The 20,083-nt window shown below is 46.5% G+C and overlaps 1 protein-coding gene across 1 annotated transcript; it reads left to right on the forward strand.

Moving 5' to 3' along the window:
• The first annotated feature begins 1,531 nt into the window (after positions 1-1,531).
• On the forward strand, positions 1,532-5,581 carry MB (myoglobin). The gene is made up of 3 exons (XM_084206014.1): positions 1,532-1,696; positions 3,813-4,035; positions 4,733-5,581. Exons 1-3 carry the CDS (start codon positions 1,602-1,604, stop codon positions 4,877-4,879), a joined length of 465 nt encoding a protein of 154 aa, XP_084062140.1. The 5' UTR covers positions 1,532-1,601; the 3' UTR covers positions 4,880-5,581.
• The last annotated feature ends 14,502 nt before the right edge of the window (positions 5,582-20,083 follow it).

Consider the following 20,083-nt stretch of genomic DNA (forward strand, 5'->3'; position numbering starts at 1 on the left):
AACTTCTATTCCATGAGTTTAGCTTAGTTTGGCTAATTAGTAGTGACATGGTGTTTGCACCAGGATGAAATCTTGAAATTGAAGTGTTGGATGTAGATTTTTGGATGTGAAGCAAACTAGTGCATAGAGGAGATGGAAGGGGAGGATTTCAGAGTCTCAAGTTGACTTGGCTAACAGAGGCCTGCAACATGTAATAGCGAAAATTTCCTTACCTCGAGGCTTGAATGCCAGCTGAAACCTCCACTGGGCTTTTGCCACCCTTCTTACCCACAGCATTCCCTTTAAACCTGTGTTTCTAAGGCATATGAGGCTCTGTACCTCCATCATCCTTGCTGCCCAATTACCAGTGTATGTGGGCATTTCTCTCCCCTTGCAAGGCTGGAGCAGGGAATCTATAGGAAGTGGAAGGATGCAGAGGCACTGATGAAGCTCAGGTCCTGCAGCACTGTGATAGACACTGTGGGGTTGAATGCTCTGCTCCTAAATTCCAAGGCAGGTGTCCTCAGCCTCTGGTTGATATTTCTTGCCTGACTTCTCCTTGGAAACATCCAGGGGCAGGTGCATGGTTCAGGACAGCAATACTGGCTGGGCTTTGTTATCAGGCTGTGCTCTGCAGCCACCCCAGGAAGGGACCAGTCACTCCATTGGTGTGCCTGGCCATTACCAGTCCTGATAGAAAGTCTGGGAGCCCTCCCAAAACGTATCCACATGGTCAGCTCAGTGGCATTTCCTTCCAATACTGAAATTTGTTTGGCTTGACAGAAGTAGCCAGAGAGCAGAACTGCTGATTGGGTGGGTGTTGAATGTAGCTTTGCTATGTCCTCGTGTCTCTGGTCTGTTGCAAATTACCTTCCTGGCTCAGTTGTACATCTATTGGCTCCAATATCCAGACTCAGCCATCAGCTAATCCTAGGTGTTTCCCAGAAGAGCAGGCAGCAGGATCCTAGCAGGCAGATGTGGGAGAACTGGGTCCCATACAGCTTTTATCCCCTCATTCCTTCTGCAGCAGGTGGGGAAATGACAGGGCTGCTTTGAATATGGTTATCTCTTAAGGGCATGTCACAAGTGGTGTGTTACCCCAGGAGAAAAGGATGGTGAGATGATTATGGGAAAGGAAAGGCCTTTGGAGTGATGGAGTCAATGCTACTGGCTGTCCTGGCCTTTTCTCCTGCCTGCCCTTGGCAGGCCAGGGGACAGGGAGGCAGGGTGGCCTTGCAGATGACTGTGCTCTTCAGAAATTTCCTGCCATAATGCTTGACACTGTCTCTGGGTCCTTAGGAACCTGGGACAGGCTCCTGGCACAGCATTCCGGCAGTGCCCTTTCTGTCGAGAGTGGGACATGTGCCAGTCCAATACGAGAAGCAGAAATTATGCCATCAGTGGCACCCACAATAGTACCTGACCCAAAATAGCTTCCTAGGAAAAAACAAGGAGGCTGATTAGGTTAGACAAGCCTGAAAGAGAGCAAGAAGTCCAGCTGATGATTGACAGGTGTAGGTTTGTGGGCAGGGGCTATAAATCCCACGGGTGAGCTCTCCAGCTACCCTTTGGGGAAAGGCAAACGGCTGCAGGAAGCACTCGGGACCTGTCTTTGGTGAACCATGGGGCTCAGTGACCAGGAATGGCAGCAAGTCCTGACAGTCTGGGGAAAGGTGGAGTCTGACCTCGCTGGCCATGGCCATCAAATTTTAATGAGGTAGGCAAGGAGCTTCAGTTCTAAGAGTAAAGCTGAGAGCTTTTGATGGGAGACATGCTTGTCAGTGTTTATTTCAACATGGTGTTTTCTTTCTTGTAGGGTGGTGGCTTTTCCATTGCTATTTTCTGGGTTAAAAGTTACTCACTGTGTAAATTGGTTGTGCTTCTGACTCTGCATCTCTCTGTGGGTGCAGGAGCAGACCCGTCCTGCTTTTAACACTTGGCTGTGCTTTGTCTCTCTGCCTCTGGTGGCCAAGCTCTGCTTTGGATCCTCATTTCCCAAGCACTACAGTGAGAAATGCTGGAGTGAAGTGTGTGTCATGGGGCTTCAGATGCTCTGCAGAATGCAGGATGTGGGGAGGCAGAGAAGGCATGAAAAGAGAGGAACATCACCTCTGTGGCAATTTTCTTGGATCTATTTCAGTTAAATTAACTACAAAGTACCTGAGAGTTTCCCTCTCCCCACTTTAGTCTCACCTGGCAGAGCCCTGCCCATCCTGCTTTTTGGCCAGAAATCTGTGCCATAACACTTGTCCATTACCTCATGATGAATTTGAGGTCTAAGTATGAAATGAGGCACATCCTTCCCCTTGCTTCCCTTCTCCACTACTCCAGTGTCAGAAGTGCTGCTGAGGTCTCTAACTGAGAGGATCCCATCCTCCATGTCCTTGTGATCCTGGCACTTGGAGTGGTGAACACCCCAGATACTGCAAAGGGGGAAAGAACATTAGGTAGACACTGGAGCCTAGCTTGTCCCTTAAGACCAGAGAGGATGCAGACTTTGAGGAGATTCTCTTCAGCTGTCCTCTCAGCCTGTGCACACCCAAATGGGTGTGGTACAGACACTGTACCACTGTACCAATGAAAGGGTACAGACACTGAGGAGAGTAGTGGGGATCTGGCACCTGCCTAGGGGATTTCTACCCTAAGCATGGCTAAGGCAAGGAGCCCACATCTCCACATCTACTGCAAAGCTGTGAAAAATGGTTTTCAAAGATGAGCCAAAGAAGGGGGCTGTTTTCCTTACCTGCTTTATCATGATGCAGATCAGCTGCCATTTGAAGGGAAAGGAATGGAGTGGGAATGAAGAGGGTGGAAATGTGATGGCTTTCCCCTCTTGTGGTCCGAGCAGGCGTGCTGGAGGGGTAGCAGGAACCTGAGCCATTCTCACCCATTCGTCTCTGAGGTAGCAACTTTGGCTCTGAATTTGCTGCATGCTAGTAAAAGCAGTTACAAGTATCACAGAGTAGAGCATGGCTTTAAATAAAAAGATGTTAGCCTGTGACTTTGTGCTCCCCTGCCAACCCAGGTCTCCTCCAAGGAGTTTCTAAGGGAGAAGAGAGGGAAGAGGAAGGGGAGAGAGGGTGGGGAAAAAAGGTCAGGAACCAAATTCCTCCTTGTCTGCAATAACAGGATTTGGGGGCACAGTAAACTCTCCCATCCAGATGACGTTCAAGAACACACAATGTCCAGATATAAGGGACCTGAGGTTGGGGGCTGGGTTTTTTTTTTGTGTGTTTTTGTTTGGTTGGTTGCTTTTGTTTGTTGGTTTGGTTTTTTTGTTGTTTTTGTTGTCGTTGTTGTTGTTGTTTTTTGGGGTGTTGGGCTTTTTTTTCTGTTTGTTTGTTTTTGGTTTTTTTTTTTTTGCTATGAGAAACTTGTAGAGCTCTCGTTTCTTGGCCAACAAATCATGGGCTGATAAGAGAGTTTGTGTGAGAGGCAGGGGTCTATACGTTGGCTCTCCAGCAACAGTAAATTGATGAAGACAGACAGTTTTGTCTACTTTTGGTTTTTCGTCACATACAAGAACTCACCTCTCAGTATCATGACTTGCCTTGGCTCTTGTCTCTGTCTTAAAACCGTTGACATAATCCTGGGGATGGGTGCCAAAGAGTTATCAGAACTGTATGGAAAAAATACAGACACTTCTTCTGTTGCTCTTCTTCTGTTGGGCATGTTTAGGGCAGTGTCTCTGTCATGACCAGAGGGAAGGGAAATAGACAGTGGTGATCATCTTAGGAAATGGGTAAGAAGATGGGATTAAAGTAGATTGAGTACTCAAAGGGAGGTATGTCAGGAGCTTCTCCTCTCCAAAATCCCTCTGCTTTTGTCCACAGACTCTTTCAGGACCATCCTGAGACCCTCGATCGCTTTGAAAAGTTCAAAGGCCTGAAGACCCCTGATGCAATGAAGGGCTCTGAAGATCTGAAGAAACATGGAGTTACTGTTCTTACCCAGCTGGGCAAAATCCTGAAGGCAAAGGGTAATCATGAGGCCGAGTTGAAGCCCCTGGCTCAGACCCATGCAACCAAGCACAAAATCCCTGTCAAATATCTGGAGGTATGGAAAAGGGCAGGAAGACTCAGTGTCTGATGTGTAGTGAATGTGTGCAAGACATCTGTGTGAGAGTTGGGCTTTCATTTATTGATGACTAGTTGGACCTCAGTGAGCTGTCCCTCAAGTCCAGGGTCTGTGTGTACAAGCAGGAGGAGGCACAGAAAGGGCTCATGGTATGCAAATGGTATGTGAATATCCAAGTTTAGATTTCCCATTCCAAACACCACACACAGTCTGACCAACCCTTGACAACAATAAACCAGCCCATGCAGCCTATGCATGCCTGGGAAACTGTATTACATAAGGACTGTCAGTGACAGGACACAAGGGACATACAATTTTAGAGTAAGCCCTGGAGGATCCATTGGAGACCAAGACCCATAAAACATAAGTGTTATAAAAACACAGGGCATGAATTTGCAGTCTTAATGGATGAGGCTGACAAAAAGTGGAAAGGGCCATGGTCTACTCAAGGTCATGAAGCAGATCAGCGTCAGAGCTAGGAATAGAGCCCAGGACTTCTGCCTAGCCCAGACTCCTTGCATACTAGACCTCACTGTCTCTCCAGAGGCTGCAGGAAGGCCTACTGAATTAGCTCAGAGATATTTCCAGGCTCTGCAACCTATTTCTTAGTCTGGCTTTTCTGAAAATAACCTTGAGTGTCCCTTCAGCTTTTCTTTCTCTCTTTCCTTCCTCACAGTTCATTTCTGAAGTCATTATCAAGGTCCTTGCCGAAAAACACGCTGCAGACTTTGGGGCTGATGCCCAGGCTGCAATGAAGAAGGCTCTGGAGCTGTTCCGAAATGATATGGCCAGCAAGTACAAGGAGTTCGGTTTCCAGGGTTAGCACATACGCACAAAGGAACACCACGATGGAGGGCCTGGCCACGCATCTTTCCCCAGCGCTATTTTGGACATCTCACAATTGGCCATCTCTGTTGTGTGGGAAGGCTTTGATGAGAGGCCAAGAGTCACTCCAGGCAGCATAGAGGCACTCAGAGTGATATCCATGATAAACTGTTGTTTCCTGGCTTTATGTATACAAAAGAAATACTCTGCTTTTTTAGGAAAAATAACATTAGGGGTTATCTGTGAGCTTCAGGCTATTTTATCCCCTTTCTCTCTTTCTCCCTGAAACTCAGTCTCATCTGAGAGGCAAATGGCATGGCCAAAGATGAAGGGATGTGGAGGATCAAGGGAATTGCTGAGTGTGGTGAATGAGTGAAGGAATTACTCAAATGAGAGATGTGAGAATGGGAAGCAGGGACACAGCATCCCATTGCTCCCACAGGTGAGACTGTTAGCAGGTTACTATGGAGAGTGTCCTGCACAGTGTTGCCTTGCTTTGTGGGGGTGAATGCAGCCAGTCAGTCTCCAGTGCCTGCCAGCTCTGGAGGGTTTAGTTGTTAAACTTGCATTAGCAAAACTATAAAGGGCAGCACTCCCTGTGATCTGCAGGCTTCTAGCAGCCGACACTATGCGTCTGAAGGTCTGTTGCCCTGGGAAGTGAAATATGTGTTTCTCAGAAAATAAAAATCCCTGCACCAGAGTTGTGTGTTTGCTCCTGGCTGTACGAACACCCCACTGAGAACTGGGGAAAAGGAGAAAGTGGAAAGGCGTTTTGCATACATATCTGGCTGCAGAGTAACCTGCACTGTCAGTCCATGACCTGAGCAGCATGTGGCATCTGTCTTACCCAGGGACTTGGGGCACTCAGATGTCACCATGGGGACATGACTTGATTACTGGACCTCACGGCACAAGACAGCAGCCTCAGCTCAGTGCCTCAGTGCTGAAAGAAGTGCTCCCTGACTAAAGGCTGTGGCTACTGCTGTGCTGGGGGAATGTGGTGAGGGAAGGTCCCTTACTCATTTATGGGGAGGTGGCATGTCCAAGCAGCCTTGGCTCCCAGCAGCAATGCAGTGCATTGCACTCTCCAGACACTGGAAAGGAGGGATGATCAGCTCAGGTGGAGGGCTGCAATGGCAGCACATGCTCTGAAGACCCAAACTCTGGTCTTTGCAGCCTTTTGATTTTTTGCTGAGGTGCTTCTGCAGTGCATGCTGCACTGTGTTTACAGATGTACACCCACATCCTGTGGGGGACCTTAAGGGACAGACATAATGGCAAGATACCTCCCTCTGCCTGTTGCCCTCTTCCCATCCCAACACCAGGGGGTTGTGGCTAGGGGAAATGCATGGAAGTGACACAGCTGCTCTTTTTGGTGCGAAGAAAGTAATGCACCTTATCTCAGAGAGACAGTCTGAGGGCAAGCACAAGGAAGAAAAATGAGGTGCTCAGTAACAGGAGCTACTAGCAGGTCCTAGTTCAAGGTACTCCCTGCTACACTGTGTACAGTGGAGACAGTGAAGGAGCCACCAGCTCCCTTAAAAATCAATCCTGAACCAGCATGATCTGCTGGGTCTTTGGTCAGGGTAAAGGCCAAACAATTTCAGTCTCTGAAAGGAGAAGGAACAATAAATTCCTTCACAGAACCGTGCATCTCTGATTACTTGCTGTTTACCATTCCTCACTTTACCTCTGGGAGCTTGCTTGGTGTTTCAACCTTTCAGAGGGGGTCACAAAGGCAAATGCTGTCACCTAGATGAAGTTACAGCCAGGTGGTCCCTGGCTTAAGCAGTGCGCTTCGTCTGACTCCAGTCTAGTCTGTCTGGTTTTGTGGGTAGGGCAATATATGTAATTAAGGTCTAGGATTGCTTGTCCAACACAATAAGATTTCCTGCCAGTGACAACAGACTCTGCTTTAGGATTAAAAGCTCTGCTATAGCAGCTGCCTCCGTCAGTCTGAGTGGGACTGGAGTTGTCTAGATATTTTTATGTAGGTCAGTGTGGTGGAGGAGGGAGAGTTTGCGTGTGTGTTGTGCCTAGTTACCGGTTATTAGGTACCTGGACTAAATGTCAGCCCATTGGGAGCACTGACCTCCTCTCTGCCTGCCTTACCCCAGTGTCAGTGCACTAGGAACCATCCTTAAATCTGCTAGTCAGATGTGGGGCCTGATAGAGGTTTTCTGGTTGTGCCTATGGCTCATAAAGATGTGCAAGCAGCACATTCAGGTACCAACAACAGTGAAGGTAACTCCAGCAGGCTCAGTGATTTGGGGTGCTTGTGGTGAAATCCACCTCTCTGCACCTTTGCTACTCTAGGCACAGAGTATGCCCTTGGCTGAGTCCTGACATAACTGCAGGGATATATGTAATTCCTACAGAATGAGTCTATAAAACTCCTGCAATGGCCCTGGCTTTAAGGATAGGGGAAGTTTCCTGCAACAAAGCAGATGGTTGGAAAAGGATTTTTTTAGCTCCGTGCTATATTGATTCAGAGTCTTTGTTGGAGGCCCTCCTTTCACTCTGCTGCTAGCACATAAAATTTTTCTGGTTCATATATAGGACAAAGTCCTTTAGTGGAGATAAACCATATCAGCACAAGCCCAGACATTTTCCTCCTTCTTTTCCAGGAATAGCTTTACATCAGGTGGATGGGTCCCAGGGACTTGTCCCCAGCCCCTGTCCCGCTGGGACCATGTGGTGTCACATACTCATTCCCAGTCACACGATGAGATGTGGACTGTGTGGCGGCCAGCCACCTTGCTCCAGCACGTACGCACCGGCTGCAGCCAGGTCGGGCTCGCGGCCCCTCTCCCCGCTGCGGTTTCCATTGCATGCAGAACTCACCATGGCACTGAGCCAGTGACCTGTCTGGGATCTCTTGGGCTTCGGTGTCAGACACCAGCCACTCATCAGAATCTCAGATGAGGGGAGCAGGCCCTCGCTTCCCAGACGCTGTGCAAATGAGCTGTCAGCCCCAGCCAGGGTGCAACAACACTGCAGGCTGTGCTGCCTGTCCCTCTTGTCTTTCCCTCTACCTGCTGATCCTGCTGACTCCAATACACCTGCTAACGTCAAGTGGCATCACAGAACAAGGGCTGGGGACCATACTATTAGTCCTGTGATCTGTCTCTTGGTCGCCTCAGTGGGAGAAAGGGATAGGGCTCCGATGACTAATTATGTTAAATATTTAGCACATTAGTATGAAGCTTGTGACATTCTTCATCTTTGCATCTCCCTGCAGGGCTAATGGGAGGAAAGGGCAGAGATGTTTCTAGTCCATGTAATAGTCACCGAACAGATAAGTCTGGTTTCTGGGAATTAAAGCACAGTCAGTGCCTAAAGGATGTAATGCCTATATTATATTAATTTAATAAAGACACAAATGTTCACCTATACTACATACTTTCATTATTTTTGTCATGATCTCTATGGTTTCTACCACCTGGCCAAAACCTGTCCCGTGTGTTATGCCACTGAGGAAAAGAAATAGTGGAACCAGGTGTTTTTGTGATGTAGATATGCTTGACCAAAACATTTTTTTTCCAGAAGGTGCATGGCATCAGATCGTGTCCTCCTTCTTCCTGGACTCATTCATCTCAAGTTTGCTCAAGGCTGCTTTTCCAGGCTGTGTGGGGCTTAACAATCAGAGTCTGCTTCTCAGACTGAGCACACAGACACACAGACCCACATACACACGCATACCTATACACAAGCACCAGCTTCAAAATATACAACATAGCAAAGCCCATCTGTCCAAATCCTTCAGATTCCAGCATTCTTGTACACCAGTTCTTTGGCTGAGAGGATGATATATATGAGTTCTCACATTGTGTTCAAATGAAGTACAGCCTTGAAATAGCTAAGGTCTGACCAAGTAAGAAGACAGACTATGCAAGGACAGGGCACCTGGGGAGTACTGGTGGGTAGTAGGGCTGTTAAATTTCATGAAGTTCTGCCAACAGAGTCAAGGAAGTCACCTGGAACTAAGTAAGTGAGAAGAAAATGCCCCATCAGCCTCTTTTATCCAACAGCCTAATAAACGAGCATTTATGAACACGAAAGAGTCACAACAATGCAGCGTTCTTAACCAGAACATAAATCCCTCCCTCCCCTGTGATCATAGCCACAACAAGCCCATCTCCCGGTCCTGTGACTTCTATAAAATACTTATCCAAATGTCAGCGAAGGTGACCTTGTGCCTTTTTAAAGCAGTACTTTATAGTCACTTGACTGCACTTTACCAAAGTCCTTTCCTAGTTTGGCTTTCATCCCCTGCAAATAAATAAACAGAGCAGGCTGCCTCCACCTTCTCCTCCAGCCCGGCAGTGACCACCCCTGATAAGCCATGTCAGACAGGCAGGTCTGGGGCTCTCCTGGGCAGGGCAAGGCAAGCCCTGGCATGGGGCATGCCAGCATAGCTGGTAGCTGCATGGACAAGGCAATGTGTTTTTGGGATGGGGAGAGATACATAGTGGTGTGTACTGTAGCTGCACCTTATGTCTGGAGGAGGGCTTTAAGGAAATTATGCCTGTTTCCTGTTTCCCTTCTCCAAGGAAAGCTCAGTATGAATGCAGCTGCTGGGTGCTCGATCTTATTTTAGATTGTCCTTAAAACAGGTTCAAATGTTCAAATGTCAGAATAGATTTGGGTGGAAGACTTTCTGAATTATTAGCACTTAATTATCTATGTCTGTATGCTTCGCTTCTGGATCTTCCATTACTTCCCAGTATATATAATAAATGGTGCTTTTATTAAGATTTTTTAATCTTCTGTCCTCCCTTAACATGTTTCCTTATTCAAGATAAATTCCAGCATCCAAGCTCTCACCAGAGGGGTGGAAAATTCCTGGAGCTGATACCCTCACCAAGATCTGGGCTTGCTCTGCTCAGGGCTTGCATGACACCAGGCTTGGCCTCTTGACAAGCTTTGGGGTTATCTGGAGAGTTAGCTGATACAGTGTCAAAGTCAGTCTGTGTTTTTTCACTCAGCTGGATGAATAGCCTGGTGCCCTTTGAGGGATGCCACGGATTAACTGTGAGTTGATTTGGTATAAAGGAGTAAAAATACCACAGAGTTTTGTCTAAACCAGCCATATGGTGTCCCTGCAGAGTCTGTGGCTGAGCAAAGGGTTTGCGCCAGTCACGCCCAGACAAGCTGTCCAGAGATGGTGGAAAAGGAGGCAGAGCACACCAAGTGCCTCACTTGCAGCCCTCAGCTCCCGCTCTGTGGGCAAATGAATCTATGGGGCTCCTAAGGAGAAAAGAAAAATAAAATACAGGTGGGAAATGGAGACGCAACTGCCTCCCCCCGAGGCTTTTACTCTCTTAGTGCCTCCTGAAGAGCAGTAGCATCATTCTGACAACCCTTCTGCTGTAATGCAATGGAGGGAGTTTCCTAACTCAAGCTGCAAATTGGTATGCTTTAGTATGGGAAGAAAGATGGAGTTTTCTCATGGAGCTAAGATTACAGATGTGACTCTTTCACAAAGCTGGCCCATAAACCATGAGAAAGAAACTTTTCGTACATTTTGTTTTTGCCATGATAATAGCATGTATTGCTAGCTCAACAGCTAATTTTAGCATGTCACGTTTAAGCTGGCATCCCTGTGCCTTTTGCTATGTTCCCTCTACAGATGAGAAATGATCCCTCAGTGCATAAAGTCATCAATTTTTTTTTTCATTTTTAGTCAAAATCCTCTGTCATGAAATGGAGTTCTTCATAGCAGTCACAAATTGCTAGGTCATAACAAGAAGAGTAATTAGAATATAATTTTTAACATATTTCCTACTATGGTTCTTCTAGTTGAGCAGAGTCATAGCTTCCTTATCTGTTTTACATCAGAAACTTGTTGACTGTAAGTGTCATCAGGGACAATCTCTGTTCTAATTTCTAATGGTAATTAAGAACTCAGTTTCATTCAGTTTAAAACTCTCAGTCTATAAAATACTGAAACAACACTCCTCTTACAATGTGCCTGAGTTATTTGCTCTACTGTTCTTAGTCTTTAACTAGACTTAATTAAAGGCCTATCTATGCTTTCCATCCACAGTACTGTGCAGTTAAGCCCATTTTAGAGAGGGTAAACTGAGGCAGAGAGGCATGAGCACATTGTTTTCAGGCTTTTTTCATTCAGCTGTCCACTAGGTCAGGCTGCTGGCTGCAGGGCAGTGGATGCCTGTGATCTTTTTGTGTAGGAAGACATGTGAAGTTGTGCCATCTGCCAGTGAGCAGTTCTTGCTTTGAAGTGGTTGAGTTTTAGCTGTTGCCAAAGGACATCCTGTGTATAGACGTGCAGTCACAATGTGGGTGCAGTGTAAATACCCAACAGATTACAGCTGCTGCATGCAAAATGAAGCAGTCTAAAGACTTTGGGGCTGAATTTGAAACTAAGTTCTCTGGAGATGAAGTATTCACAATGGTGGCACTTGGGAAATTGCTAACCTTCTCACTTCCAAAGATGAGAAGACTCCCAGCCTGAGATAATAAAGGACATGGGTATCTAAATACGTCACCAGCAGAAGACAGGTCTCTAAATCCTAGTGTATGAACCTCAAATCTTCCTGTGTAATTGTGCACATGCTTACAATTTCATCTGTAATCCCCTCCTTTATTTCTAATATTTTGCCACCCTCTTGGGTGGGTCTAAGCCATCCAGGTTTCATTTACCTAACTTAATTTATAGCCCAAGGAAGTGACCTCCTTCTGCCTACTTTGGCAGATCCAGTCATATTTTGCCTAATCCAGCCTCCAAAAAATGCTGTTCCAGCTACCTCTATCCAATAGTGTGATTAGTGAACAAGGTTCAGGTGCATGCCTGTTATCACATAGACAGCTCATAATCCTTTGGTCTTTTAAAAATGAGCTGTGTCTTTCCATTTTGGAAAGGGCTTGCCTTCAAGAGACCAGGTTCCAGTGAGGGACCCCTGCCTAGCTCATGTGCCTAGGCTCTAAAGGAGTAGGCTTTAAAAAAAAAAAACCACAACAAAAAACCCAGCGCTGGTTTTCATACTGACTGTATTTAGCTAGCCCTCCCCACTCAACACATGGCTGGCTGAATCCTTTTAAACCACTAAACTCTCTATTGGTGTGCTGGAGTCCTGGGCAAGTGGCTCAGCCTAGAATATTTCTAGGCTCTAGTCTAGAGTATTTCTAACCAGGGCTGTCTAAAAGCCTTCATACACCTTTGAGGCTGTTACTGTCCTAGTGGGACCACTCCTTCCCAAGGGCATTCTCTTTGAGAAGAAAAATTGAGAGAGGAGGGAGAAGATATTTCTGTGCCTAGCATTAAGTGACATATTGCAAAGCATGAGGCTGCTTGAGAACAACAGCCTATGTGACAGCCTGCTGTGTGGTGTTCAGAGAGTCTGGGGTTGTTTTTCCTGCGAGCTATGCTTCCAACCTCTCCTCCCACCTCATTGGCAGTAACATCTGGATCTACCCGCACTCACAGTTCTCTTCAGTGAGTGCAACAAGAGAAAAAGGGTTTTCTTTCCGTATTGCTCTGTTTTGAGGATAGCTTGCAGCTGTGCCTGGCTGGAAGGAATGTACAGATTTCATGGAGGATGGTCAAGAAACATTTCCTTTCCCAACTGCATTACATCCCTGTTCATACACACAGTGGCTCATAACTGGGAAGTCTTCCGTTACAATTCTTACGGCAACATACAGTACGGAAGCAATAGAAAGGAAGGCAATGCTTTTTCTTTCCATCTATGGTCAGGTTGTAGATGGCCAACACTGCATCATCCTCAGTAAAAGGGTTAATTATGGAGAAAAGTGTGCTAGAGCATCTCAACGTTAGAAATAGACCAAAACAGAGTAAGTGCTGCAGAGTACTGCATCGTTTAGAGTACTGGTGTTGGTGAGATAAGAGATAATACATACTAGAGAGTGTCTATTGAGAGAGAGGAGTGACACATCACTTGTATCTTGAGGGCAGAGCATCTTAGAAATAAATTTAAAGAACAACCTTTCTTTGGGCATTTAATTTCCCTCCTGTTGGAAGTGCTTACCTACAGTTCCCTACAATTAAGTCTGTGATGAGAGCTCATGTGCGTGGGTGTACGTGTGTGTATGTACAGCACAAAGGCTATAGTTAATACTATAGCTAACACAGAACTAAATGTTTCATTCCGGAGTCCCAAACATACACGGACTCTCAATACTCATCAATATCAGTGGGTGTGAGCTTTCAAAGACCTGGATTCATGCAGTAAATTCTTTGCCACAGGCTTAGGATTAGTGATTTTTTTCTGCTCATGATGCAGTACAAACTTGGAAATCAGTTCTGCATCTATTCATCAGCTGAAGTATGAGCCCCTTTTATTAGTGCCTTTTGTGGCAATAACTGTGATCTATTTAAAGCCTTCAAACTGCAATTCCCCACAGCAGATGTAGTGGTAGCAGATATCCATGGAAATCAGTCAAAATGAGCTTGTGTTGCTGTGCAAAGGGTGGGTTCTGTTCTGCTCAGCAACAGTTACTGAATTCCTGCCACATGGGCTTTATCTCTTTCTTCAGTGCTTTGGGGCTTGGTGCTAGGTCTCCTGGGGAAGTTTTGCTGCCATTTACAGACCCTGCTTCATATTCACTCTCTTTCATTTCTCCCCCTTACGGGGCATTCAAGGAGGAGACACTGCTCTTCTTGTGGCTTAGCTCTGCATCCTTAAAGATGTCACGGCTAAATCCATGTGGTATGACTGCCAGCCATGATTCCCTGTTAACAGCAGCAAACTCATTCTCATCTCAGCAAGTGATCCTTAAACAAGAACTATGAAGCTGCATAGGTGGGTTAAGTGTTGCAGGAAACCAGGGGGGACCAGCCAGATACTTTTATTTGGGAAACTGTTGAAATGCTTTGCTTTGTTTGTGGGTTTTTTGTTTTGGTTTTTTCTTTTTTCTTTGGTGGTGGATTTTGTTTTGTTTTGTTTTTTGTTTTTGTTTTTGGTTTTGGTTTTTTGGGGTTTTTTTCCCCCCTTAATGAACTGTTTTATTTAAATCTCATCCGCTGCACTTGGCTGACTGGTGTCAGAGCTGGCCAAGTACAGGGTTTCTCTGCCTAGTAGAATGCCATAGATGGCTATTAAGAATTCTGGATAGGAAATATTTTGGTACAAATTACTGTGTAAACCAAGGCTCATATTTACAACAGGAGTTGTTCCCTGTTAGGTTGTTCTTATTGGAGTGGGACCGGAACAAACTGAGAAAAGAGCAAAAGATGCACTAGATATGCCTAAGAAGGCAGAGTGGTGTCCTTGCATTGTGTACTGACCCTTGCAGGAGTGGTCAAAAGTCCATAGAAAACCCTCACAAATCCATATGAGGACCAAAACTGTTCAATATTAGTATAATTTAACTGTACAATTAGTACAATTTAATAGTAATGGCCCAGGCAGTGGGATCAAGTGCATCCTCAGCAATTTTGCAGATGACACCAAGCTGAGTGATGCAGTTAATGTAGTAGTGGCAAGGGATGATACCAAGTTCTGCTCCACTCTTAAGCTGTATACTGTTGTGTACTGAGAAGACTATTCTGTGGAGGAATTAATGCAACTTCCAGTACAGCCTAAACTAGTTGTCATGTCATCACTTGCTCATTTGCTTATGTTTCCCTGAGTAATTGGGATTTGGCCTGTGACAGAGACAGAAATGGGAAGCATATTGCCCACCAAGGCTGCAGAGAAAGACTGTAAATGGTGACATTAGTCAAGCAGAAGTTTGAGCATGTTTGGTACCGCAGCACAAGGGTCAAGAAGGAATCCTGTGGGAAACTGACCAAGGAAAAATGGGAAAGGAAAAGAAAAGCACTTTAACAGGCACTGACTAGTTCTTCTTTCTTGTCATCATTTCCTTGGGATGTTGTCACATGCATTACTGGAAGAGATATTGTTAGGCCCAAGTACATGGGATTTCTTCCTCCCAACTCTTCAGTAAATCCTAAAGTTCTTTTCAAACCAAGATTACTATAAAGATGGGATTCCTGGCTCAGACTCTTTCTTCCATTCAGTTCATTGTTACTGTCCAATGCCCCAGATGTGAAACAGCTGCTCACACAGCAGCATCTAGCCAGATGTTGGAGATACTGATTAGATACTGAAATGAGAACTGGAACCAGGGAACAGACATTTATATCTTCAGATTCAACATGCTTCTTTATTACAGACATGGTGGTGGGCTATGCCATTCCACATTCAGGTGACTGGTTTCAGAGTTTCATTGTAGAGCATCTTCCCCAGCATTCCACAGGACATAATGTATCTAAAAAAACCCTGAAGAAACAACCTGCCAAAAAACATAACTTCCTCAATGAAAACCTTTTGATGCATTTGAGGCATTACCTTTATTATAACTGGTGGAGGAATGGCTGAGTGTTTAGACAAAGAACAAGAGACCAAAGATAAATAGTCTGTGCTCTGTAGACAACCTCACTGAGCTGACATTGTTTGCCAGTAAGGATTGCTGTTTAATTAATCTGTTTCACTCCCCATGAATGTAAAAAAATAAGAACATGGACATCATTTCTTAAGTCACCTGACTGTCTGCTGCTGGAGGTTCACCTTTGCCTTGACATAACTGTTACAGAAGACCACATCCAGCAGCTTCTAAAGTTCCTCTGAAAAAGCTGGGTGTAAGCACAGCCTGCCTGACATGCAGCTGTTGACTCCTGCTCTTTCTCTTGTAGGCTTAACCTGCTCCAGAAAGGGACAGTCACTTCAATCAAGGACAGACTTTGCTCATTTGCTTCCAGATGCTCCATCCTGCTGCAAAAGGTAATGTGACACGATTTCATTACATGGCCTCTTATAGTCAACACGACTTTAAACTGTGAGACACAAAATACACCAAAATGGATCTACTTGTTCTTCACATACCTCCTTTGGGTAATTGTGAAAGACAGCGTGCTCAGTCTGTAGGAGTAGGCACCATGACACAAAGGACTTCAAAGAGTGATTCTAGCAAGTAGAAGGTGTCAAGATAGGAGGTGGCTTGGCTTACAAAACAGTCAGAGAAAGGAGATGAGCACTGCAACAAAACTGGATTCAGTTGCAGAAAATAACCCCAAATGACACACTTGACTTTAGCTTCATTGTGAGCTCAACTTGAAGTTTATGGAGAGAAATTCTTTAGCCATGCTGTATTGAAGGACAGAAAAAATTACCTCAAATGATACAGATGATCTCTACTACATTCTAAAGAAAAAAACCCCAAATCTATTTTTCTAATGTCATCTGAGGAGCACTTAGTTATACATAAGATGTAGTGATTGATACTGTCACAACAGACTTCCCTCGTTTTGGTAGACATAATGGGTTGGATTGCCAGATTTCCAGTCAAGCCAAACAGCATCAAACCATTCCCTGTGAAAAGTTTAAATGCAAATGGTCATACTCTGTCAGCTGTGACTCATTGTATCAAGTCCAATGACTAAGAAGGTCAAGAACAATTAATTCAGAGATGAAGACACCAGAGCTTTCAGTTCTGCTGCTGCACTTCAGAACCATGCTTGGAATAAAACTTGAGAACTCATTTCATCGTCTTCTCTTCCTGAGCTCTGGGGTCATTGTTTCCCTGAATGTGCGCCAAGCACTCTGAGGTGAGCTACAGAGGACAGTAGCTGCCTGACAGCTGCTCACAAGGACTTATATTTTGCCTTCCCTCTTCCTTTGACCAGAATTTCCATGATTGGTCATGGAAACCTTCCTGCAACACTGCCAAAGCAAGCTGCTCATAGATGAAGCCCTTAGTGATATCCAATTCCCCGGCTGACAATTTTCCCACCTGGCATGTGCAGCAAAGGAATGAATGGTTACTCAGGCTTTTAGTTACCAGCACACCACCGGACTTCACAGCGGTTATAGCACGATGTTTAACAAAATGACATTTGTTGATTTGAAGTGTGTTTTGTCAGAAAATTCCTCCGCGGCCCAGTGGGAAGGCTGGGCCGCCGGGAGCCGCAGCAGCATTCGGAGCCCTGTGGCCGAAGGGCTGCCCCGGGAGCCGCCGTGTTTGCACAGCTGCAGCGCTGGCTCGGGCCGTGTGAGGGGTGGGAGCTCTGCGGGGGACGCTCTCAACCCGCTGCTCGGGGTCACGACTGCCGCTGCAATAGTGGGACGCGCTTTCCCGGCGTTTCAAGTCCCCCACCCTCCGAACAATCCACTTCCTCAGAATTCTTCCTTTTGTGCAGGAGCTCGCATTTTGGTGGCAGCCCGGGGGGGATGGAGCCAGTTCTGGGCACAGGCGGGGGCCCTGGCGCTGACATGGCGCGGGGCCGTCACTGAGGGGGAGCCGCCACGAGATGGCGCCCTAGCGCCTCGCGCCCCCGCCGAGGGGGAAGGATGATTTTTGATGATTTTTCCTCCTTTTTTTTTTTTTTTTTTCCTTTTCTTTTTTTTTTACCTGTTTTTTATTTGGCTTCTTGAACCCCCTTCCCCATCGTCTCCCACAGACAGCCCGGGGCGCTGTGCAGAGCTGTGGGTGAGGGCGGCGGCGGCTCTGCAGCGCAGGGCACGGCGGGATCCCGGCTGCCGGCCCTGGCGGGGGGAGTGTGAGGGTGGCTCCCAGGAGAGCCCCCGGCAGGGAGTGTGAGGGTGGCTCCCTGGATAGCCCCCGGCCGGGAGTGTGAGGGTGGCTCCCCGGATAGCCCCCGGCCGGGAGTGTGAGGGTGGCTCCCCGGAGAGCCCCCGGCAGGGAGTGTGAGGGTGGCTCCCTGGATAGCCCCCGGCCGGGAGTGTGAGGGTGCTCCCTGCATAGCCCCCGGCAGGGAAGGCGTGCTGGCCCATCCCTTTGCCTCCCCCGCACACATCCCCAGCCCCTCTCCTCACCCGCAAGAGAGGGTCAGCGCGCTGACACGCAGCGTGGCTCAAATCCATATTGAGCGTGGTGCAGGAGAATTCAATCTCCCGTCTCCTCCTTCCATCCTCTGGCACTCACACCTCCAACCTGCCCCACTGGCCTCACCTGTGTTTTTTGGTTGCCCTGTCCAAAGGCTCAGGTGTTTGCAGGTGAGGGACAACGAAATGCAAGAGGGTGGAAATCCTGATGAAACCCAGTGCCAAACCAGCGGGGCAATTCCAGCCTAAAACTCTGGCAAAGCATGCTTTTCCAGGAGGCTTTTTGGTTCCTGGAGGCCTGGGAAGGATAGGGACCCTCCTCTCCATCAAACCCCAGCATTTACTGAAGAGTGGTAATCCTGAGCCATTAACATGGATAAGCCCAGAAGAAAGATGTGGCACCAAAACAGACCAAGAAATCACACCTGCCTGGCACGAACCTGCTGTAAGCAGCTTCCCCTTCCTTTCTCCATGTGTCCTGTTGTCTTCATCAATTCCAAGGAATGATTTTCCATGAGGCTGTAGGGATCTCTGCTGGGCAGAACGATCTCTTCTGTGAACTCTCATTCTTTTTTCCCTATTACAGGTAATTTGTTTGACTGTTGGATGTACTTCATCAGGGGTGTAAGCTAGATCATTGCACTAACCTCATCTTAAAACTTTTTACCTCTCTTGATTGTCCTTAAGAGCACTCAAAAACTCACAGGGCCTGCTTGGTGCTGGATCGTCTGAGCTCTGCAGCTTCTCTTAAAAACAGACCTTAGGTCTATTGAATTACAATGGCATGAAAGTCTGATACAAAAGATGGAGTGGAAAATGTGATAGCTGTTCTACAATTAAAAAAACAAAAATAAATAGCAGATTCTGTTCTTTCTGTATTGGGGGCTTAGTGTGTAGGAATTTACAAACTCAGTTAAAAATAAACCAACCCCAAACTGATTAACATGAAAAGTCAATTAAAAAAAAAAACCACGAAAGCTTCTAAACAGTAGGAAACAAAATGATTTTTGGAAGCATCTTTTCCTTAATTGGCCATCTATTTCTAGATGGAGTAATTTGTGCATGGAATCCAGCTGTATGGCTTTTGTTTGGCAGTGAAATGATCAGTTCCTGAAAGTGTGAACGTCATGTGGAGAACCCCATCCATGCCTTGAAAAGGACTGCTGCCCAAGCAGGGCTTTGTTGGCAGTGTCAGAGGGTGCAGAATCAAGCTGTGCTGTAATCCCTAATTGTATGTATTCAGATAATGGCCTTTTAATAGTGCTGGTGGCTTTGTGGGTTGTAGTTAGTGGCCCAAGAGGGGGGTGGAAGTCCATGTGCCAGGTTAGTCCAGGATCTGTTGCTTTCATGAAAAGCCAGAGGAGGTGGGTCTGGGTGTAGGCAGGACAGGCACAGGGCAGCCCTGCTTCTGCCAGGGCTGTTGAAGCTTGCTGGGGTGCCTGACACACTCTGCCTGGGGGCTGATGGCTAATGCTGGGATGTGCAGCTACTTCTCTGAGTACTCTCTTTCCTGTGAATGACTGCAGGAGGATCTGTCCCTACCCTTAAGAGCTCTCTCCCAGCCTTCCATTGCCTTTTACATCCTCTTCCCTTAAGGCTTCCTTTCTCACATCAAAATGTACCTGTCCCGAACTCCCCATCCCACAGATGTCAAAGCTCATAACACTCCAATGATATGGCTCTTTTAAAAGCCCAGTCCAACCCAGTGCAAATCTCCCGTACTCCCTTCCTCCACTCAAATCTCACTGCCATCAGTGGAAGTGGTGGGTGCTCATTGTTGTTTGACTTTGGGGTATTAGGGCTCCCCTGGACCCTTTTACAAGCATTCCTAAGCCTCACAGTACCTATTTCAGCAATATTAACAGCTTAGTTTTGCAGAAGGTGGGACCCATGCCATACAGGTAAATCTCTGTCCCACTCCAGACAAGTCCTGCCTCCAAATGCACTGAATAGCCACTATGCAACACAGATATTTCTGTCACACCCCAGTCTGAGGTATGATTCCTGTTCTTTGTTTGCAGCCAGAAAAAATTTAGGACCTTCCAACACCCCTTTCAACTCCATAACATCCAAATTAACCCTTCACAGGATGTGAACACAGCTCCAATTCCCAGGCATGCTCAAGCTTTGGAGAAATTCCAGGTGAGTCCTTTGCAGCTCCACGCCATTTCTACCTACCACGTGTCACCTCTTCTTAAGCCAACATTTAGAGAAGACTTCTCTATGAAGCTTCCAAGATGTTGGCTGTCAACATGCAGACATGAAAACCAGCCTCCCACTTCTCTCCTTCTTTCTTCCCTACCTCTCCATCATATTACATAGTCCCTTGGGCTCCTGCCATGTGGAAATAATTCCATAAAAACAATCTAGCT

The sequence above is a fragment of the Fringilla coelebs genome, assembly GCF_963513975.1.
Source record: "Fringilla coelebs genome assembly, chromosome: 5".
Classification (NCBI taxonomy): Eukaryota; Metazoa; Chordata; class Aves; order Passeriformes; family Fringillidae; genus Fringilla; species Fringilla coelebs.